We start from the raw sequence: 23,975 nt of genomic DNA on the forward strand, positions 1-23,975 counted from the left end.
TTTATTAGGATTTGTAACGATCATCAAAACCTTCTTAAATCCAACCGACTTGGAACTATTGCTTGGGAATAGACTCTAATGAGCCCTGGCGGATCCTCCATGTTTATCGAGCATGTCTGATGCATATGATCAGCCATACTCCATCTGCAGCAGCCGGTTCGTGATGAACCGTTGGAGGCGCATTAAAGTGTTAAAAAGGTGATATGTTTCACTAAAGAACACTACATTACACTAATCAAAATGAAACTCCTTCACTTTAATACCGTCAACCCCTGCGAACTTGGCCAGGGGATCACAGTACGCAGTTGCGAAGAAATCACAGTTCAAATGGCAGTCACCGTGGAAAGTTTCTGCCAGGAATCGATCAAGAAATTTCTTGAGCGATTCCTTTCAAACACCAAACTAGGCTTAAACAAAAAAGATCTCAGGGTAATTACTGGTCTGATGACTGGTCACTGCCCGAGTAAATATCATCTAAGTAAGATTGGAAAAATCCAATCCTCCGAGTGTCGTTTCTGTCAAACGGAAAACGAAACTGCTGAACATTTACTCTGCAACTGTGGAGTACTATCCAATCAGAGATTGGCGGTTTTTGGTAAAGGGTTTCTAGAGCCCTTGGTAATTTGGTGAAGTAATCCCAACAGGGTAATAAACTTCATAAAACGAGTTGTGCCTAGTTGGGATCAGGTGTTACATCAACCATTGTCCATCACAGCTCAATTGCGACAGGATATTTGACTAGCACCAAATTAAATATGGGTCATACCACAATATTCCTAAATAATGGACGCAGTGGTTAAAAGGCTCTACAGATGAGGAAAAAATAAAGTGGTTCGCTACCCTATTATATTTTATTAAAGACACTTTACCAAATAAGTTGGCATTCTTGTCCGAAGATTTAATTGCATTCAAAAAATAACAACACATCAGGTAGAAAATGTTCGTTCAATAAGAGCAGCGTAAGTTGTTACTTCATGCGGTTACGATCGTGGTCCAACTCTTCCTGATATTTTTACTTGGATTTCTACTAGAATTCCTATCTAAAATCCACTTGTTCCTTTCGAGAATCCTCAAGGAATGTCTCTTAGGATTTTTCCTGGTATTTCTCTTGGTATTCTATTAATTGAGGATCCTTTTCGGGTTTTCTTAAAATATACTTCTGAGAAATCCTCTAAGTATTTCCTCTCGGATTGCTTGAGCAATATTTCTTGGGTTTCTGCTAACAATTACTTACAAGATCCAACCCAATTTGTTCCGGTGTTGCTTCCGAGATTCTTCAAAGGATTCCTCTAAGAATTCTTTTGAAGATTCCTCCGAGATTTCATAAAAAATTCTGTCGGGATTATTCCATTTGCAAGTATTCTTTCCAAGTTTCTCTTTGGAATTACTCAGGGATTTTTCCCAAGATTTCTCTAGGGATTCTGATGGGATTTTTTCTTGGATATCTCCCATGATTTATCCTTCCGATAAACTTTGAGGGTTTCCTTCAGGGACTCCTACAGGATTATTTCAGGAATTCTTCCCAAGATTCCTTCAAGGATTCTTTATTTTATTTCTTTCGTGATTCTCTTACAGATTTCGCATAGTATTCCTTCTTGGATTCCCCCGGGATTCCTTCATTTTCTCCGGGATTTCTTTAGCAATTTCTGCTGCACACCCGTCAAGGATTCCTCCATGGATTTTTTCAGAGATTCCTTCTGGGAATCCTTCATTTATTTTTGCCGGGATTCTTTGAGGTATTTCTGCTGGTAGATATGTAACGGGATTTTCCCCAACATTTCTTAGCTGATTTCTCCCGAGTTTCGGTTAGGGATTTCTCTTGGAATTTCTTCAGAACTGTCTCCTTCAGTTTCTGTCATGGATTCCTCCCGGATTCCTTTTAGGAATTCTTGTCGATTTTTCAGAGATTTATTCCCGGGATTCCTCCCGGCATTTATTCCCGGGATTCCTCCCGGGATTTATTCCCGGGATTCCTCCCGGGATTTATTCCAGGATTTCTTTCAGGATCCCTCCAAGGATTTTTCCCAGGATTCCTTAACCGTTTTTTTCAGTTTTTAATGGATTTCTCCTGAAAATCTCTCAATTACTCCTACCAGAACTTTTTCATTTATTAATTGAACGATTTCCTTAGGACTTTTCTCTAGCTAGATTATTTCACCTAGATTTAACCAGGATTCTTTCAGGGATCCCTTTAGAGATTTTTCCTTGGATTCCTTAAGGGATTTTTCTCAGTATTTCTTTTCCCAGATCCTTCTCGAGAATTCTTCCCGAGATTATTTCTGGGATTCTTCTCGGAATTCTTCCCGGGGAATCATCCAGGGACTACTTCCAGACTGCTATCTTTGATTCCCGCAGGAATTCCTTCGAGGATTTCTTTAGGATTTTTTCGGGGATTTCTTCCGTTATTCCTCAATAGATTCTTATCAGGATTTCTGCAGAATCCAGTGTTTGCTAGGATTCTATCAAAAATTTCTTCCGTTATTCTTTCAGGGATTGCTCCATGATTTTTTAGGTATTCTTTCAGGAATTTCTCGTGAGATTCCTGCAGGGATTTCTTCAGAGATTCATCTAGAGATTCCTACCAAGATTCCTGCAGTGATTTCTAGCAGGATTATTTCAGGGATTCCTCCCACAATTCTTATTATGTCAGCTCAGAAGTAGTACTTACCTTACCGATCAGGCTAAGGCCGGGGTGGCCTCTGCAGTACATAGTAGCCGTCTCCATTCCACTCGGTCCATGGCTGTTTTTCTCCTGTTCCGCACTCTGCGTAGGGTCCGCAGATCGTCCTCCACTTGGTCGACCCACCTAGCTCGCTGCGCTCCACGTCTTCTTGTACCGGTCGGATGACTCTCGAGAACCATTTTAGTCGGGTTGCTATCCGACATCCTGATGACGTGACCCGCCCACCGTAGCCTCCCGATTTTCGCGGTATGGACGATGGTTGGTTCTCTCAGCAGCTGATGCAGCTCGTGGTTCATTCGCCTCAGCGGTTCAGCTTCTCGTAGAATTTTCGTGTTTCATTAGCGTCGTACAGCTCTTCCATCGTTTCGTGATCTCGTTCTTCCTGCTGGCGTTTCTTCATCCGGAAGACTGAGTTCTGCCTGTTCCGCGCCTGTCTGTAACGTGCCTCATTCGCTCTCGTACGGTGTTGCAGCATTCTCGCCCATGTTGCATTCTTCTCGTTTTTCAACTGTTCACATTCGCCGTCGTACCAGTCGTTTCTGTGATTCGGAGTCGCGAAGCCTTGTGCTGTAGCCGAGGTACTACCTATGACGGATCGGATGTCCCTCCAGCCATCTTCAAGTGTAGCTGCGCCAAGCTGCTCTTCCGTTGGTAGGGCCACTGCTAACTGCTGCGCGTAGTCTTGGAGCCACTTCTACGTTACGCAGCTGCTCGATGTTGAGCCGCGGCGTTCGACTTCGACGCGTGGTGATAACTGTCGAAAGTTTTGAGCGCATGCATACAGCGACTAAGTAGTGATCCGAATCTATATTCGCATTGCGGTCAGTGTTGGTAAAAACTCAAATTCTTAAATCTCATGGTTGAGTTGATTCACGCGCGATTCTTGACTCGCCAAACTCACCGCCGAAAAAATCATGCATGAGTTGATTCGTCATTTTACTCATCCCTTAATTTCTTTGTAGTCTTATTATTTACAACGAAGTTTTTAGGATTGTATGACAGAACAAGATCAAACCTTGCATACAACAACAAAGATTGTCGTTTCAATTGATTTGGATTCATTTTACATGCAAATGAGATTTCGGCGCTTGACTCGTGAGAGCGAGATTTTGCATGAAAATCTCGCGCGTGAGAAAATGATTCAGAATCGCGCGCGAGTTGGCTCACGCAGGAGCGGTTCATGAGTGAGCTTTGAGTGTGAGTTTACCAACACTGATTGCGTTATGTGCGGACATTGATTATATCCGAGAAGAATTTACCGTCGATTAGAACGTGGTCGATTTGGTTTTCTGTTTGATGGTCGGGTGATCTCCAGGTGGTTTTGTGGATATCTTTGCGGGGGAAGAAGGTGCTTCGGACTACCATACCACGGGAAGCTGCAAAGTTTACGCATCACTGGCCGCTATCATTCGATACGGCGTGCAGGCTGTTTCGCCCGATTACCGGTCTGTACATTTCCTCCATGTTGGGGGGTCTCCAGTTAGCCTAGTGGTTAAGGCTATGGATCGCCAATCCGGAGACGGCGGCTTCGATTCCCGTTCCAGTCGGGAAAATTTTCTCGACTCCCTGGGCATAGTGTATCGTTGTCCTTGCCTCACAATATACAAATTCATGCAATGGCAGGCAAAGAAAGCCTTTCAATTAATAACTGTTGGAGTGCTCAAAAGAACACTAAGTTGAAGCGAGGCAGGCCAAATCCCAGTGGGGACGTAGAGCCATAAAGAAGAAGAAGACATTTCCTCCCTTTCTACCTGCGCGTTCATGTCGCCGACAACGATTTTCACGTCACGCGACGAGCAACCATCGTATGTTTGCTCTAACAGCGCGTAGAACGCTTCTTTCTCGTCATCAGGTCTGCCTTCGTGTGGGCAGTGGACGTTGATGATGCTGTAGTTGAAGAAACGGCCCTTAACTCTCAACATTCACATCCTTGCGTTGATCGGCTGCCACCCGATCACACGTTGTCGCATCTTGCCCAACACTATAAATCCTGTGCTCGATGCCCGCTCGATGCCCAGTCCAGCAAAGTTCCTGCAACGCCACGATGTCGAAGTTGCGGGGATGTAGTTCGTCGTAGATTATCCTGTCACACCCTGCGAAACCTAGTGACTTGCAATTCCATGTTCCAAGTTTCCAATCGTAATCCTTATTTCGTCGCGTGGGTCTTTGCCGATTCTATCAAGTCGTATTTTCTCCTATGTTATTCGCAATGGAGATTTTTACGGGTGGCTTATTGGGCCTACGCCAACACTCCTGTCTCGTCGGAGGGCCATCGTTCCAGTTCTGTTTAACGTCCCAACCAACACTAGGACGACCGCACTGATGGGGCTACCACCTTGGATCTAGCTGGGCGTGGTACAGCGTTTCTTACTCAGCTGCTGGATGCCAGAACAGGCACTGTTTAAGCCGCACCTACTTGGTGAACAGACGCTCGGATTGTACCTCCTCAATCTAGCTGAAGTCAGAAGGACAACAATGCCCAGGCTGCACTACCAGAAGTATTCAAGCGAAGTATTCAGCTCATAAGTATTCAAGCGAAAAACAGTGTATGAAGGACATTAAACTTGTAGTTTTATCTAAAAGCTTGCTAAATAGAGTAAGGGTCGCACACAAATACTGGAGTCGCTAGAGAGCCATGAAGTAAATTACACTCACTCTGCGGAGCGTAGCTTTTATAGCTGTGTCACGACGTTGGTATGTGTTTGCGATCCTTACTCCATTCAGCAAACTTTAAGATAAAATTACAAGCTAAAATTCATACATACACTGTTTGTTGATAGCATGCTTCTGAGCTGACATAACAGCAAGTGAATGTATCTCTTTCCAAGTGAGTGTTTCCATCCCTTGGGACGAATGTTGTAATATCCATTGAAGGATTTCGAATGGTAAAAATGGTGAATTAATATTACATAGTGTCAATAGGTACCGACTTTATTGTTGCAGAGATATATTCACAACTTCAATGCCCATGTTCTACAGCTTCTAAAGCCTAATAGTAAGATCGATATATATTCTTCTAAATAACCAACAGAAAGATATACAATGGCCAAACACGTATTCATCACAATTGTTCAACAACCTTCTTCCACTATTGTGGAGCCAACACAATCGCCACCCTGCTCGGGATGTATAGCTGCATATAGTTCCGCCGGCCAGCCCAGCCCTCTGGGAATGTGTGATGTTCAACGTTCTTATCGATCCGATCGAATCCGCCAAATTCCTTGTCGTCTGAGCTGAGGACCACTTTGTACTTTCCAGCCAGTTCCACTCCGATGCGATAATCGGTGAAACTCTTGCTGTTGTGGAAGTTGAATATGAACAGCAGATTGTTGCGCTCGAAGGCGATCACCTTGTCGTCCTCGTGCTTCCAGCTCACGTACGCCGGCAGACAGTCCAACCAGTGGAATCGTTCCTCTGTGTGATGCATGGCCTTGTCGAACTCATTCAGGAATCGATACTTTAATATTTGATCATCCACCAGATGCCACTGTCGCCGAGCGTAGTGGAACGATTCGTTATTGCCGATTCGCGGGAAGTCCAGCCACTCCGGATGACCGAACTCGTTACCCATGAAATTCAGATAGGCTTCGCCTCCCAGAGCATGCGTGATCAAACGGATCATCTTGTGCAACGCCAAACCCCGATCGATGATCAAGCTCGGCTCCGACATCGTCGACATGTGCGTGTACATTTCCTTATCCATCAACCAGAAGGCGATCGTCTTATCGCCTACCAGTGCTTGATCGTGTGACTCGGCATAAGCTACGGTGCTTTCTTTCCAACGACGGTTGGTCAGAGTGTGAACAATGTTACCAATATTCCAATCCTCGTCCTTTTTAGTTTTCAACAGTTGAATCCACTTGTCCGGAATGGCCATACCCAGACGATAATCGAACCCAACACCACACTCATTGGTTGGCCGGCACAGTGTTGGCATGCCACTAACATCCTCCGCGATGGTGATCACGTTCGGATCCAGCTTGTGCAGGAAATCATTGGCGATGGCCAAATAGATGAGCGCTTCGGTGTCCACGTTCAACCCGAAGTACTCGTTGTAATCGCCGGAGAAGCCCTCGCCGATACCGCGGGAGTGATACAACATCGAGGTTACGCCATCGAAGCGATAACCGTCAAAGTTGTACTCATCGTGCCACCAGCGCAAATTGGACAGCAGGAAGCGGAGCACTTCGTACCTACGGATAAGAACAATTTGTTACTATCATCGATACTAGGGCTTATTCTATCGCGGAGCGATAAATTGGTAGGATAGCTAGAAGATGTCCAATTGTCCATCTCATAAAATACTTACTCAGAATAGTTGAACAGGCGGCTATCCCATAGCGAATGCTCTCCACGAGATCCATCGTGGAAGTAGCATGCATTGGTCCCATCAAACTGATTCAATCCATCCTGCGTGTTCTTACTGGCATGCGAGTGGACCACGTCCAACAGAACAAACAATCCGGCCTCGTGCGCTTTGTCGACCATATACTTCAGCTCATCCGGTGTGCCGCTTCGGCTGGATGCCGCGAAGAAGCTCGTCACCTGGTACCCAAAGCTGGCATAATAGGCGTGCTCCATGATGGCCATCACCTGGATAGTATTGTATCCCAGATTCTTTATCCTGGGAACAATGTTGTCGGCAAAGTTCTTGTACGTCCCAACGCCGAGCTCCTCGGTGGCGATCCCCACGTGGCACTCGTAGATGCGCAGAGCTCGCGGCCGAGCTGGCTTCTTGTGGCGGAACGCGTACTTTTCGTGGGCCGGAGGATGCCACACACGCTGCTGGTAGTTGACTCCGAGCGATTTTGGCGGCGGGACCACATACTTGGCCCACGGGGATAGTCGGTCCACCAGCTGGCCGTCCTGTTTGCGTACGATCACCTTAATCTCCGAAAGATGCTTGATCGGACACGAACCATCCGGGTTGGCGGGCAGCGTTAGCTCCCATTTTCCGTAGGGGAGCTTCTTGTAGGGGGTCGCTTCCCATTGCCAGTTGTCTGTAATGCGGAAATCAATTAGTTATGTTTTATGTATTGAGCAAATCTCAAATGAAATAGGCACATCCCACGCGTTACGTTTTGCGCGAGAACAAAACTTTTACTTTCAAAAATTGTTATGTTGTTAAATATAGGGTAGAAGCTTCAGTTTTGGCCAGTCCGGAGTTTTGGCCATAGTGCGGTATTAAGCCTGTTGCGATCTAAATCGGCGTTAATTTATTTCTTACTAGTAGATCCTAATAAAATATGATGATTACAGCCGTGAAAACCACACATTTCGATTAAAAACTGGGAGAAAAAAATATATTTCCTTTAAAAATCAGCTCCCATATATCTATTTTGGCCAGGGTGCTTCTAATTTGGCCACTCCCATAAGAAATACACGTGATTGGCCAAAATAGAAACCAAACTTAAGAATATGGCCAAAACTGCGGCAGTGCTTCTACTTTGGCCAGTGCCACTTTTAATACAAAAATCAAGTATTGGCTTGATTTCTGCATTTTTCCTTCAAAATATAGATTGAAACCTTTCATTTGACACATTGGTTGTTTTCATAGGATTATTGGTAATTTTTATAAAAATTATTTCCCTTAGACTGGCCAAAACCGGTGCCCGCACCCTATGCTAACTAACATATCAAACGATCAGATTTGAATAGAAGATTCAATCTATGCTTTCAAATTGGGAATTGGATATTTTTACTTCGAAAGAAATCAAGAAATACAGCGTAACGGGACACCATCACAAAAAATGACAAATTTTGACTAGACGCCAACAAATTTAGTACTTTCTCGAGTACTGTAAGAAGAATATAAGTATAATAAGTAATTGCATTTTGGTGCAAAAAGAATCAAAATCGACAGCAAGAGCCCGGAAATACCGTTCGATGAAGTTCAAAAACCGCGGTGTAGAAGTGCGTGGAATGTGTCAATAGGTAACTGAAGAATATTTGTTATTATTGCAATAACACGTTGCTATACAAATTTCTGGTAGAATTTTCGACAAATTTTGAGAAAAATATTCTGGTGGCACCCGTATGACCTGCGTGGCCGACTTTCAAACCCAGAGATCATCTTTTGGTTGCGACTCCTCAAATCCACGCGCCACGACTTTCGAGACAATATTATGCTTTTGGTCGAAATACAAAGTGACCGAACGTGCGAAAATTGATTTTTAACCTACAGCATCCGCTCGATAACTGACTGCTCTTTAACTGGACTGCTTTTTAACTGGGCGCTCGATAACTGGAGCAAAGTCGAGTTAAAAAGCAGTTATCTGTCAAAAATAAGCGAAATATAACCTCACATTTTACAAATCGGTAAACAAAACAAAATATAACAATAGCCTCCGGCTCCGGAAGCTCAGTCCAGTTATCGAGCGGCGCTCGCTTACTGGACTGACGACAACGCCCAGTTATCGAGCGGAAGCTGTACTTAGAAATGTCGCAACTCAATTTGGATTAGTGCATATTGTTGCTCTTAATTAGCTTAACCCTCTAATACCCAAATTTTTGATTTTGATCAAAATATCATTTTTCGTCATCTAAAATCGATTTAAACATGTTTTGGAAGATGATTCCTTTTAATTCTCGATTTCGTGAATTTCAGTTTTTGATTTTTCTAATTTTTATTTTTAAACATCCCCACACTTTTATATTTTTCCTGGAAGCCAATTTGAAGAACGGATTTTTTAAGATGAAAACATTTTGAGATTTTATGATTATTGTTGAAATATTATTATTTTAAATTTTTTTCACAGAAAATTTTATTTTCCGTGTAATTTTAAGGAAAATAATTTTAGAGTGTATTCGATTCCCTTAAACTATTAAACAAGGATAGAATGATTTGGGAAAAATTTAAAATATGTTAATTGTAGCGATTCAATACAAAATAAACAATGACTTTTAAAAGGTGACTGAAACATCAATTTTTCAATGATTTTTAAAAAATAAAAATACGCTTTAAAGTACACCAAAAACCATTTTGAGATATACAGAACAGTCCTAAATATCAGCCAAAAATATAAAAAAAATGATTTTCCACGAAACAAAAATTACAAAAATGCTCAAACTGTACCCCGTCTAAAGGCGGGATTGGGTATTAGAGGGTTAATGATGCGCAACAGAAAAAATAGATTCAAATTTACTTCGCAGCTGCAACTTCGCATGTGCTTCTAGCGACGACTTCGATTTGGTGGTGCGACGATAATATGGGCGATAGGCGATGAAACGGCGTTACAACCAAAAAAAATCTCTACACATTATCTGTGAAAGATTGTAAACCTGAGCCCGCATGATCGAACACAGCCGCGCGTTTCGAGACACAAGTACTTCCGACCCACCTTTGTGTCCTAGTACCTAGTACTCGATTCTGGAAGACTCGTTCTTTCATACATTTCTGAATATTCCAGCAGTCTTTTTAACATACGCTAAAAATTTTTGCAATACTCGCAAGTCCCTCATCCAGCCCCAGTCCCCAGCAGTCCTACGAAATAAAGTCAAGGACACGGATATAGCTCCTCGAAGTCCTCTGCAGCATCTTCTGAGACTACTCGGTAGGTCTTGGTCAGCACGATCCTGTAGCCATCATCCCACGGGTTCGTATTGGCACTCTGACACAGGCTCTTATAGCAAACCCTTTTGCTTAACTTTACCTCGGTCATTCATACCGCTCCTCATCAGTACGTGTTCACTGCATCCGTCGCCTTGCCCATAGATAGGCACAGGCTCACAACATCTGTGGTCTTTCATTCCTGGGGTGAGCTTTTCTAGGCATGATGGTGGCATCGCATGCACGAAAAAGCATCGCCACCACCAGACGCGATCGAGTACGCTATGTTCACGGCAAAGTCCCTTCCTAAACACCTCGTCGTCTTGCACCTACGACGGCTTGATCTGGTCATCCCTTCCTCTACCCGGTGACTGCTGTTGTTGTAGTCGACGCTGTTGCGAACCTGTAGGTGGTCGCTGTGAGTGTAGACATCATCTACTCTAGTTCGAAGAAGAACTACTTGTTAGGCCAGAACTAAAAGTGTAAAGTCAATAGTCGTCTTCGCTCCGTTCTAGTTAAAGGTACTTTTATTACAGAGACATTAACCAGATCGACATCAAACACAGTCAGTGCCTCTAGCAGGATCTAACCCCGCTAGTTCATGAAACGGCTTTCCCATTCCACGGCCCAGTCGTTGCAGTCATTCGCTATCAACGACCTTCGCCCTGTCAGCTCTGTCGTCACACAGAGGTCCAATTTTGAAAAAAGCTGACAGAAACTCAATTTTTGAACATGTCTTTAATGGGATACGGTATATCGAGCATTCATCTATAATACCAGGAGCACTAATTGGCCTTTAAGAAAATTGTAAATATTGATTTTTTTATCTTGTTACAGCACTGCTGATGGAAAATTTACTGCATTTTTGATAAAGAGCTCAAACCAGTTCAACCACTACAAAAGTCTGTTAATATAAGTAATTCAATTGCTTCCAAAATTTTATTTGTAAGTTCTTGTGTGTATCAGACATCTGCAATGGAGCAAAATATCAAAATAACACTTTTGGCTTCAAAATTGACATTTCATGCCATTGGTACGAGAAATTCTTACACTTCGAATTCAAAGTGTCTTACAAAACGCTCCCCGCTACTCCCCGCGTGGATATTCTGTTCAAATGCACGTTTATGTATGTAGAATCGGTTAAGGAAAAATGTAACTGCCAAGATTTAGTTCGAAGAAATCGACAAATAATGAAAATGCCATGTGGTAGTTTAGCAGATCAATAAGTAGGCCGAGCTCTTCGAATTATCATTACTAGTCGAGACGTCAACTGGAGAAGCACCACATTGGCGACGAACGAACCCCGTTTGCTTTGGATGAGTAGCAAAGCCTTTGAAACGATTGTCGGAGCGTTTGGAAAAACGCCTCAGGAATTGTGGAGATCAAGACCATGAAAAAAATCAAGATCCGTTGTTCGTGCAAGTGCTGGAAATAAAGCTGACCGTCAAGAAGAAACCCTCTCCTGCTTTGCCAAGGTCAAGCAGCAACAACATGGGACATCATACGTGAAAAAAATCAAGCCAAACAAACAAGATTACCTTGGCAACGAACTTCGGTTCTCTGAATTGGAAAAAAAGTTCCTTTGCAAGGAACTGCCCCAGGAACGGATTCCATCCGTTGAGTTGGGCAAAACAATTACCAAGTTCAACCCCAAAGGTGAACTGCCTCAGGAACGGCTTCTGTCCGTTGAGTTAGGCGGCAAAATGTTGAAGTTCACCTAAAGGTGGACTGCCTCAGGAACGGATTCAATTCCGTTGAGTTAGGCGACAAAATTACCAAGTTCAGCCCCAAAGGTGAACTGCCTCAGGAACGGCTTCTATCCGTTGAGTTAGGCGACATGATTGTATAGTGACATTCAAAGGTGGCCTGGTTCAGGAACGAAGTTTTCCGTTTAGCTCGGGGATAAATCAACAGACACGGGAGCAGTCGGTAATAATGTAGGGTAACGATAGGCATGTGATGTGCGAAAGTGTTGAACTTACGGAAGCGTAGGACAGGACGTACTCTTATCTGGCAAGTCAACACACGGAAGTCAATAGGAGGGTACACTACGTTGGTAAGATCAGCAAAGAACGTCAAATTTGTGGCAGAATCTCCAAATAGTGATAAAATCAAACGTGAAAAAAGTTAACGTAACAATATTTGAGAGCCAAGCCTTAGTGGATTTGCAACGTTTTGTTTGCTATACAATCCTAAATTTGAGCTGTTGTAGTCTAAAAACCCATTTCTCGATGTGACCGGGAAGTGATTATGTTTAACGGACAATGACCAGTTTCGAAAGAAAAGGAGATGTGGTAGTTTAGCAGATCAATAAGTAGGCCGAGCTCTTCGAATTATCATTACTAGTCGAGACGTCAACTGGAGAAGCACCACATGCCATTTACATGAAATAGAGCGCTAAATCATGTTCCAATACATTCATTTAGGCTAAAACTAGCTGACTACTATGATTTGGCCATTTTTGCCAGGTATTTTAAAATCTGGACCACTGTGCGTCATACAGTCCAGCATCTGCGTGAAGTGAATTACAGCTACAGAAAAAGCCCCTGTTGACTTCAGTGACCACGAAGCTCTCGTTGGTGTAGACACCAACACCTGGTTATTTACCCGTTGTCCATATCGCCGCCATTTTGGATCCATTCGCAGTCTAATTGCCGTTACCGGTGGGTATTTGGTAGGGATCTGCTACGATGGCAATATCCGTAGTGTGCGTCACAGTAGTTCAAAAGTTTAACTGCGTTACCTGCATTGCAATTTGGCAGCTGAGGCTCTCTTGAAGGCCGGGAATCCTGGACCTCCTGTCGGGCATTTGCTGTTCACGGATTTTCCGGAACAAATCAAACACTATTAGGAGAAGCGGGGACGTGCTTCTTCGTGCAGCCTTGTGCCTCATGACATTCGCCTCCACTTAACCTTCAAAGCTTGTTCCTGTCAGGGGCCTTTACAGTCGTAATACTTGTGTCTGTAATATCCTGAGGTTACTGTTCATAGGATAAGTCTTTTGGACACCACAAAGTCTCTCCCGAGGTATTCTAGCCATTTCTGGATAGGATTGAAACACGCACGTCTTGTTAGGTTTAAGTACAAAGATAAACTCCTTTATTTTCATGGTTGGTATTTACATTTTATACAGAGCCACTATTCATGTATTAGTGAACAGCTGCGAGAAACTATCATGTGATACGATAGTACCGAGAGCTGGTTACTACAGTGTCGAGGTCCTACCCGAAAAAGGCCTCCGGTGGCTCATGTATGCCCAGCGGACATATCGATCAGCCCACCTCACGCTTTTGCCGCATTGCAGTGACGAGCTCTTCCGCTTCGCGTCCATGACATTATCCAGGTTATTGACCTTCAGAGTCGTTTCAATGGTGAGCGCCCTCACTTCGACACTCTCACCAAAGACCTCTTCCGCCAGATACTTGTAGGAGTTTTGCCTCGCTTGAATTCGAGGATAAATTCGTCAGCTCCAAGATCCGTGAGCATTGCTTCTTGTCGTTTTCTAAACCTCTGAGTACTTAGACCTCGTTTAATGACGAGGTCGTTGCCCTTCTCACGCTTGGCACCTTCTCTCCTACCTCACCATGGCTTAGCGTCTCTGGTCGCCTTATCCTCTTCCTCCGCTCTTTTCTTCCGTCTATCCACTAGAATTCAGGAGGGCATCCGACCTTTTCGGGTCCACTTTTTCCAGCATCCCGGTATGTGATGTGTAGTAACTCGCGATTGACACTGTACGTTATGTGTAGTAACTCGCGACCAACACTAGCTACGCGGTTACCAAAGGTACCTAAGTTGTTGATTTGTAATAAATGTACATTCTCATTCCAACAATCAATCCGGAAGTACGTGTTTTATATCAAGCTCTGCTATAGGTTATTGACCCAGACCACCGTAACCGGAAGATTATCAGAAAATCAAGATGCCAGCGAATGGTGGAAGTTCTGGAATTCAGCACGGCGGCGAAAACAGAAGTCATAGCGAAGCAGGAAGCGTTCGAGTAACGACCGGATCTGTGGCGATGTCGGCTATAGAAAAACTGAAGGGGCACGAAAACTATTCGACCTGGGCATTTGCGATGAGGATGTTTTTGATCCGAGAATGAAGTTGGAGTGAGGTTGAAGCGGTGGAAGGCGAAGTCGTACCAAATGACGTAAAGAGCGAGCGAGCGCTGGCAACGATCTGTCTCAGCCTGAAAAGTTTCAACTACAATCTTGTCTAGGATGCGGCGGATGCAGCAAAAGCATGGAAGAAGTTAGCGACAGCGTTTCAAGATACCGGGCTGATGCGGAAGATTGGATTACTCCGGAAGTTGACGTCGATTCGTTTGGCCAGCAGCTCGAGTGTGGAGGAATACGTAAACGAACTGATGAGCACCACCGCCCACAAGCTTGTTTCGACTGGATTCAAGGTGGACGACTCGTGGTTGGTGTCGTTGCTGCTGATGAGACTGCCAGATCATTACGAACCAATGACTGCGATTGGCGATGTTCAAGCCTGATGGCACTGGCAAAAGGTACGGTTGAGATGCAAACTCCAGAAGATACGATTGATGTCCATGGTATACTGAAGATACCGCGGATTTAGCAACTAACCTGTTGTCCGTAAGTGTGATCTGCAAGCGTGGGCATATCATGGTCTTCACAGCAGAATAAGGCAAGTTTGAAGCAACTCAAAGACGTAACGGACGGTGTAGATTTTCAAGGTGGAAATGTAAACGACTGTACAGCGTGTCTGGTGGGTAAGCAAGCTCGGAAACCATTCCCGAAAAGTGGTTCCAAGACATCGTACCTGCTGGAGTTAGTGCATTCCGATATATGCGGACCAGTTGAAGTCTGTTCCTTCGGCGGCGGCCGATCACGTTTGTGGATGACGCTAGCACGAAAGTGGTCGTATATTTCCTGAAGACAAAAAGCGAGGCTTTGGCGGCATTCAAATTATTTCAAGCAAAGGACAGAAATACGTTTCCAACGAATTTCGGAGAGCGTTGGAATAAGACGACATTCGTCATCAAAAGACCTGCCCATACACTCCGGAGCAGAATGGCACGGCTGAAAGGATGAACCGGACCCTGGTGGAGAAGGCAAGGTGTTTGCTGAACGATCCGCACATGCAGAAAGTATTCTGGGCGGAGGCGATATCAACGGCATCATACTTGGTGAACCGGTCTCCAACAAGAGCCATTGGAAAAAAAAAACTCAAAGAAATCTGGACTGGAAAGAGACCTGATTTGCGAAATACCTGAAAGTATTTGGCGCAATAGTGTGGCGATTCACATACCGAAGGTCAAGCGTAGGAAGTTCGACCCTAAGGCAACAAAAGGAACGTTTGTCGAGTACTGTGAGGACACCAAAGGGTATCGAGTGTACTGTCCAGAAAATAACAAGTTCGAGAACATTTGCGACTGATGGTGATCAACGAGGACAGAAAGTGTTCAAGTTCAGCATATGTTCAGGACGTCGTCCGGTGCAATTCATGGAGCTTTTCGTTGAAGAAATCGTGATGTTTGATGAAAATCCAGCTAATCCTGTTCCAAATGGTATCGAAGACGATGATGAAGCTTCTGGAAACGATACGTTAGAGACGTCCATTGAAGATGCCTGTACCGATCTCGCGCTACCACCGCAATAATGAAGACCACTTGAAATGAATCAACAAGGGTTGAGGCGCAGCTGTAGGGAGCGCACTTGTCCAGGCAAGTATGATGATTTGATTACGTACGGTTCTTTTACTGGCGATGTAATTCCCTCCCAGCGACTTGTTCCTTCGGCGATACTTGTGGAAGACGTTCCACAGAGCTACGACATGCGGCAACCTGATCACGAATACTGGATCAAGGCGATGCAAGAAAAGATGGCGTCGTTGGGCGAAAATCAGAGGTGGACGTTGACGAATCTACCCGAGGGACGCAAGGCTATCCGGAACAAATAGGTTTTCGTAATCAAGTGAGGACCTGATGGATGTTTGGAATGATACAAGGCACGGCTAGTCGTTAAGGGATGTCTAGTCTGGTCTAGTCTACACATACACAGCCATCCATGGCTAGTCGTTAAGGGATGTTCCCAAAAACCCGGAATTAATTACGAAGAAGTGTATGCACCTGTAGTTCGGTAATCCACAATTCGGTATTTGATGGCGGTGGCGACGAAGCTCGATTTGGATGTGGACCAGATGGACGTGGTTACCGCATTTCTGCAAGGCGAGCTGGGTAGCGAGGAAATTTACATGGACCAACCTGAGGGGTTTTGCAGTTTCAAATGAGAAGGTTTGCCTGCTCAAGAAATCGTTATACGGTATAGAACGGCAAGCTGGATCAAGTGCTGTGACAGTTTGGCCTACAACGATCTCAAGGTGACACCTCTGGCTGTATTGTATGCTGAATGGAGAGATGATGCTTGTCGTAACAATATACGTGGATGACCTGCACTGAGGATACTGCAACTCCGAAAATCATACGAATCAACTATGATTTTTTGCCACAAGAATTTCTTGCGAAAGTCATAGTTACGAACTATGATTTTGGATTCAAAGCGTCAACTATTATTGTCATACTGTTACTGTATAAGTTTCATAACACTCACGTATGAAAATCATACCGATAACGTATAAAAACTAAAAGTATGTCTTATGACTATCATACATATTTTTGTGAAATATTTTGCACAAATTAAAAAAAAAATGCAACCTGGAATCGAACCAGGAACGTCAAGGTTGGCGAGTGCGTGCTTTACGCATACGCCCATCGACGCTTCGGAAGTTGGAGTGGTTAGAAGCCAATAAAAGGTTTTGTTGTTTTTAAGCAATGATGTTTCATAACACATTTTATGATTTTCATACGATGCTTCTTATGAGATTTTTCATACGACAAGTCTTATGGATTTCGCTTTTCAATGTATGAAAAGCATACGAGAACTATGAAATGATGAAAACAATAAAAATAACTGATTCATAAGATGTAAACTATGAAAAACATACGATCAGTATCCTCAGTGTGCTGATTTTCACGAATAATGGTCGATTGAAGAAGAAGCTTAAGCAATTCCTGATGCAGAACTTCAAGATGAAGGATTTGGGTCTGGCTACTCATTGCCTTGGTATTCGGATCAAGAGGAATCGACGAGAAGGTAAGCTTTCATTGGACCAGCAGGCGTACATTCAGGAGAACGTGTGATGCTTCGGAATGGAAAATGCGTACAGTATGGCGACCTCAGCGGATTCCGGAGTTAGACTTGAAAAATCGATGGCACCCAAAACTAAAGAAGAAGAAATGGAGATGAGAAATGTACCCTACAAAAGGAAGCAGTTGGATGTTCAACCTTTGTAGCACAGACAACTAGACCCGATGTTGCGTTTGTAGTGAATGCCGTCAGTTTTCATCAATCCCAGGAAAGCCACATTGGGAAGCAGTCAAGCGAATTTTCCAATACTTAAAGGGAACAGTGACGAAGAAGTGCGAGTATAGTAGGAATGCAACCGATGAGCTGAAAGGATATAGCGATGCTGAATGGGGAGGAGAACCTAACTAACATTTATTGTGAATGTAAACGTCAACAAAGCGTTCTTAATACGGCTTGATGCTGAGTTACTGTGTTGTACATATGGACGGAAACTATGCAAGCCCTATACCAATGAATCTGGCAAATTTAATCCACATGCCGGGGCCCGTGGCTTAGTTGGTCACACGTTCGCTTCATATGCGGATGGTCATGGGTTTGATTCCCAGCCCCGGCACTTGCAATTTTTCGTCAGTTGCTTTTCCCCCGAGAGCAACTGACACTGACCGTCTTCTGAGACCCATGGCTCAAACGAACCCGGATACCTGGACATCGGCGAACTGCTACTCATAATGGACCCCCAATCGGACTGGAAAGGAACAACGGCCATCCATCATCATCCTTGTGCTCATCATTCTACTAGGTATAAAGTAGAAAATGTGAAAGCAGCAGAAAGGCAGCCAGTTCGATAAAGTAGAATATAATCTAGGCACTGTACAAAATGTAAGTGCAGCTGTCAATTGAAATTTCTCACGTAGTGGACAATAGAGCTGTTAATTAGGTTTAGTGTTTAAGAATAAAAAAAACTTAATCCACATGTTTCTGCTGTGCGAGCAGCTTCTATGCCACCAAGTCAAAGTTCTTTTCTCGGCTCCTATGTAACTACTAACCGAATAACATCTTGAGATGGCGCTTTTTCAGCCTTTTCACAGTTGTTAAATAATAATTATACGGCATCTCCAAATTAATCGATTAAATATAGTTAGGTTACGGATACCGTGACGTAATACATGTGGAACTGGAATTTTCGCTTTTTAAATTGAATAATTAATGTACTTGCCGCTACTTGGAATCGAACTCCTGATCTCCGTATCCACTGGTCCCGATGATGTCCTCGCTGCCACACTGCTATATAAAAATAGCATAGAACATAGCCCGTTTTGTTTTACTTCAGACAAGGCTTTGTAATTGTGCCACAAGAAACCTTACCCAACTTCATCTTGCTGCAAAAGCTTGTGAAACGCCAAACGCAATAATGTTTACATTGAACAAGCTGTGTGGTTGCGCCAACAGGTTCTTCGTCACTGCTTCTAGCTGAAAGAATGTTCTTTAAATAGCTACAAAGCGCTGCTGTTTTGTGTATTCGGCAACATTATAAAACGTAGTGTATAAATGCAGCTGTTTTATTGGTTGGAACTCTTATTCGATTTGCACATCTTCCGGAGTTGGATTGAAGTGCTATACAAGCAACCCAAATAATTTCACAGCACAAAGATGGATAGCTGTAAAGTATGTGTGTAGTAGCTATATATCCCGCTTGAAGTTTGTTTTGACAATAAATTGTATACATTCGACAAGCCGTGTTAGTATAGCAACAGTTTCTTTATTACAGCGTCTAGTTATAATGATATCGCATAACGGCTTTCGAAGCGCTGATGGATTGTGGATTTATTTATTTATTTCATTTCGTCAACCGACGTAGACTAGTACATTATACATATACATATTATTTCTTATTTCTTAGTAATATAATTACGAAATACATTGAAAAATATATTTAAAATAAAAAAAAAAAATAAATTTAGTAGTGTTTTGTTTTTTAAGTGTTCCTATTTGGGCCTGTCCATAAACTACGTAGACTCTCAGGGGGGGACGGGGGGGTCTGGCCAAAGTCTACGCTCCATACAAATTTCGAAAATTTTGTATGAACAAAAGTCTACGAGGGGGGAGGGGGGGGGTCTGAGATGGCCGAAAAAAAGTCTACGTAGTTTATGGACAGTGCCTTTCTAATGGTACGAAAATATGTTTTCAAATTTTGCCTAGACATGGTAAAGTCAATCGTTTCGCAATGTTTATTATAAGCAACCATCATGCGATTTATAGGCCCAAATTTGGCGTAGTTTGTTCGGTGGTGGTTACTTGTGAAAATATTTCGACTTCTTAATTGCCGAGTAGGTATATAAAAATTTAGTTTTGATAAGATTTCAGGCGAGTCTATACGATGCGAAACGATATCGTTTACGAAAGAAATCATTGCGATTTCACGCCGCTCTTGCAGAGTTTGTATGTCAATAAGCATGCAGCGTGCTTTGTAAGACGGAAGTGGAAATGATGTCCAGCCTAATTTACGAAGAGCAAACAGTAGAAATTGTTTTTGCACTGATTCTAATCTTTCTTCGTGCGTGGTTGAAAAAGGAGACCATACAGTGCTGCAGTATTCTAAAATAGATCTAACATAGGCAATATAAAGTGTTTTAATTGTATATGGGTCATGAAAGTTATAGCAGAAGCGCTTAATGAACCCTAGCATATTATTAGCCCTGTGAATGATTGTGTTGTAGTGGTCAACGAATGTAAGTTTAGAGTCTAAGATTACTCCTAAATCCCTAACCCTTTCACATTTTTCCACATTCTTATTTCCTAATGCAATTGAGACATTCGGTGTTGTTCTTTTTCTGCTAAATGATATTAAATTGCATTTTTTAACATTCAGTTCTAATAGGCTTTTGTTGCACCATGTGTAGAATATTTCTATTTCATTGCGGAATACATTGATGTCTTCATCATTTCTTATTTCCAAAAAGAGCTTCATGTCGTCGGCATAAATTAACACTTTTAATTTCTTGAGAATGAAGGAAATGTCGTTTACATAAATGATAAAAAGAAGAGGTCCCAAATGAGAACCTTGTGGTACACCGGAAGTGACTTGAATTGGTTTTGATTTGTATCCTTCAAATTTAATTATTTGTTGGCGGTCAGTTAGATATGATTCAAGCCATTTCAGGTGACCTGGTTCAATTCCAATTTTGTGCAATTTGAAAAGCAGCATTGATATGTCGATGCGATCAAATGCCTTACTAAAGTCCGTATAAAGAGCTTCCACGTGGTTTCCATTATCCATTGCATTCAATATATAGTCAACAAATTGAAGCAAGTTTGTTGAAGTTGACCGGCCTTGTCAGTATTACGAACTGTACTGTATAGTAGCAGCTGTTTTGTTACTAGGGACTCCTATTCGATTTGTTCAAGTTTTCACATCTTCCGGGAAATCTCCCGGAGTTGGAATAGAGTGCAGTAAAGGCAGCCCCAGGTACGAGTGATTGATTTCTGAAAGCCGAGCTTGGTAGCTGTATTGGGCTTGTTTTTCAGCCGTGTATTAGCTTATAGTTTATATTTTACTGGCTTCCCTTTTATTCAGCGTTGCTTCAATTCGGTGGTTAAACAACAGAAAGCAAATGGGTGAAACTTATAGCGCTGAAAATGTTAGTTGGGAAGTGTTCAAGAAGCCACGTGGTGGAGAAACCTTCGATCAGAATTCAGCAACGTAGGATCGGTTTCAGTTCTCTGCGACAATCAATCAGCAATAAGCATAGCTAAAAACGGAGCCTACAATCTCCGGATCAATCATGTTAGCATTCGCTATCATTTTGTACATGCCAACCTGGAGAACGGCGTAGTCAAGCTCAACTACATTCCAACCTTCAATCAACCGACAGATAGATTCACCAAACCAATGACGAAGCAGAACCAGGACAAGTTTTGCCGCTTGATGGGCGTCGCAGATTAGAGAGGAGTGATGTTTAGTACCCGCTACTGACCCTACCTACGCAACGACCATACTGCCTATGATCGCATATCAGTCCCATATTTGCTGGGTTTCCTATTCATATGGGACAGTTATGCGATCATAGGCAGCATAGATACCATAGATTCCCATTCCAACAATCAATCCGGAAGTACGTATTTTGTATCAAGCTCTGCTACAGTACGCCTGGCACAAGATAGGGAATCGCGCCACTTGGGCGGTGGCTTCTATATTCGTCTGTTTTCCACTATAACTCAGTCAAATTTGAACCAATTGACACAACTTTTGGAATGTGGTGAGATAGGTATAGTATCTACCCGTGTACAACATTTCAAGTCAATTGGTTCAAAATGGACTGAGTTATAGTAGAGAACAGACGAATATAGAAGCCACCGCCCAAGTGGCGCGATACCCTATGTGAAACCGACGTGGTTGTGCGTGGATTAGAGGAGTGGCTAGGTCAGTCGTAACCAAAAGGTGGTCTCTGTTGGCAGCTGGCCGCGCGAAAGACTCCCTGCCCTGGTGTGCCGTTGTCGTGACGGCAACCAACTAGGTTAGACCCGAGCCCGTGGTATGGGGTCCAGCAAGCTCTGGGGTAGGCGTAGAATCGACCGAGAGAGGGAGATCTGGTCAGCCCGAGGAGCAGGCTCTATCTCAGTTAGTCATTCCACCAGAAACAAGTGCTTCTCCCAGGGAATACTAGAATACTTCACAGTAGCCATCAAGAGTTTCATTAGTTACTGATGTATACTGAAGCATTCCTTCCAAGAGAGGTCTATATCAGCATTGAACAGATATAGAAACACCTAATTCAATACATTTCATGGCGATAGATTTCCATATCAACATTTCAATGAATCGATTATCATTATGAGCGTAATCTCGTTATGTGTAAATGACCTATTATCCCTCCAACCATAAATTATAAATTTCAATATACTCACTGAAATCGCCGGTCAGATAGAGCTGCTGTGCACCGGGCGCCCACTCACGTGCCACCAGGCTGTTGTCGGAAGCAATGTGCAATCCAAAGTATTTGTAACCCTGCGTGAACTCCTCTAGGCCTCCCTCGAGCTGGTTCAGTTTATTAATCCAGTTACGCAGTTCAGTGTTCCTAAAAATAGAAACGAATCAAAGCATCAGCTTGGTAGCTTCCCGGTGCCAACCGCAGTTGCATAACAAGCGCCAAACAAAAACCGACACCATTCAACTAATAATTCTGTTTTCCTGGCGATAAAGATGCACTGCAACAGCACCTTGTTCCAAACTAAACAACAATCGGCGACTTATCGCCTCGCCGCGTAAGCGAGCTTGATACGGAGAAATTAAAACATTGGTCATGATCTTCATTTGTCGTGCTCTTTTCTACATTTCCCTTATACCGACCGGTGCGGTTGTGACCTTGAATTGACATTCGTTCTTTTGAAAGGCATCGCAAATCGTTTTTCGATTAAAAATGACTCCATTTGTTTCCGGATTTACGCGCAGATTGTAACTCTGTATCGACCTCAAAGGACGTCGGTATGTAATCGGATCTAGCTTTTGGCGGTTATTCGTTCGACGGTATTGAATATCTCCCAGAGACCGAATCGGAGTCGTCGTCAGAACAAATCTAATGAAACGCTTATCTAAGATTTTGATTGGATGTATCTTGAAATCCGACTCACCTGCGTCTTATTTCGCGTTCGTGTAGCTTGAGGTACCCATCCAGCTCCAGCAGCTTCTCGATACCCGGATTCTCTTGATCTACCATTGTTCCACAACACTTTGGCGCGCGCGACTATTCAATCAACTGACTCTCACAACCTCCCGATCAACACTGAGATGAGAATCACACAAGAGTCCCCCTTGCTAATCACAATAAAAACTGAAGGGCAATGATGCCGCGTTAGGTTCGCACGATGCCGGTATTTTTATTCCGAAGATTCCGAAACTTCCCGCACTTGAGCCGCCTGCCGTCTGCTGCACGACTGATGTCCGTTCGAATTTATTATGCTGCTTACATCCCTTTGACGACTGCATACACGCTCTCTCGTTCTCTCTCTCTCGCAGTTCGGGGTTTCGTTTTGATAGGCATTCTTTGTTTACATTTTGCGGTTTTCTTCGATTTCCCGTTAGCTGCCGGGACCGTCGTCGTCGGGAAAGGAAGAATGCAGTTATCAAAACAAAAAAGTGCAATGCGGCGACGCCTGGAAGCCGAACTGACAACTGGAAGACGTTACGCGGTGGTTGGTAACTCATATTCGGTGAGTGCCTGAAACGAACAGTAACTGTAAAGCAAATCCACGCAAAATATGGACCAGACACATAACTTATTCAAAGTGTAATGTTTCGGAATAACCAATCCGCACGTGCTACACAGAAAAAACTGTTGTGTAATATTACATCTGAACTGCTGCAACCCGATCAATATTGTCGGGCCGCCACCAAACCGGACGTCGCACAATCGAGTCGCGACGCGATCCAACTCGCGACGTTTTTGAATCATGTCAAAAGTAGTGCGCATCCTTCCCGTCGCTGTCAGAAACACAGCGCACTAGATGCGAAACAGTTGCGACACTTGTGGACCAAGAAAATAGCAATTTTTGATCGAATGTCTGTCTTGATTCCAACCGGATAGACAATACGTCGGTTGCATGAATATTACATCGGACGATGTACACATAA

At 43.4% G+C, this 23,975-nt stretch overlaps 1 protein-coding gene across 1 annotated transcript; it reads right to left on the reverse strand.

Annotated features, from left to right (window-relative positions):
* Positions 1 to 5,593: 5,593 nt before the first annotated feature.
* LOC109401260 (1,4-alpha-glucan-branching enzyme) lies at positions 5,594 to 23,405 on the reverse strand. The gene is made up of 4 exons (XM_029865533.2): positions 22,976 to 23,405; positions 22,253 to 22,422; positions 6,993 to 7,683; positions 5,594 to 6,876 (listed from the first exon to the last, which is right to left on the reverse strand). Exons 1-4 carry the CDS (start codon positions 23,059 to 23,061, stop codon positions 5,772 to 5,774), a joined length of 2,052 nt encoding a protein of 683 aa, XP_029721393.1. The 5' UTR covers positions 23,062 to 23,405; the 3' UTR covers positions 5,594 to 5,771.
* Between the last annotated feature and the right edge of the window lie 570 nt (positions 23,406 to 23,975).

This window comes from Aedes albopictus, chromosome 3 (genome assembly GCF_035046485.1).
Source record: "Aedes albopictus strain Foshan chromosome 3, AalbF5, whole genome shotgun sequence".
Taxonomy (NCBI): domain Eukaryota; kingdom Metazoa; phylum Arthropoda; class Insecta; order Diptera; family Culicidae; genus Aedes; species Aedes albopictus.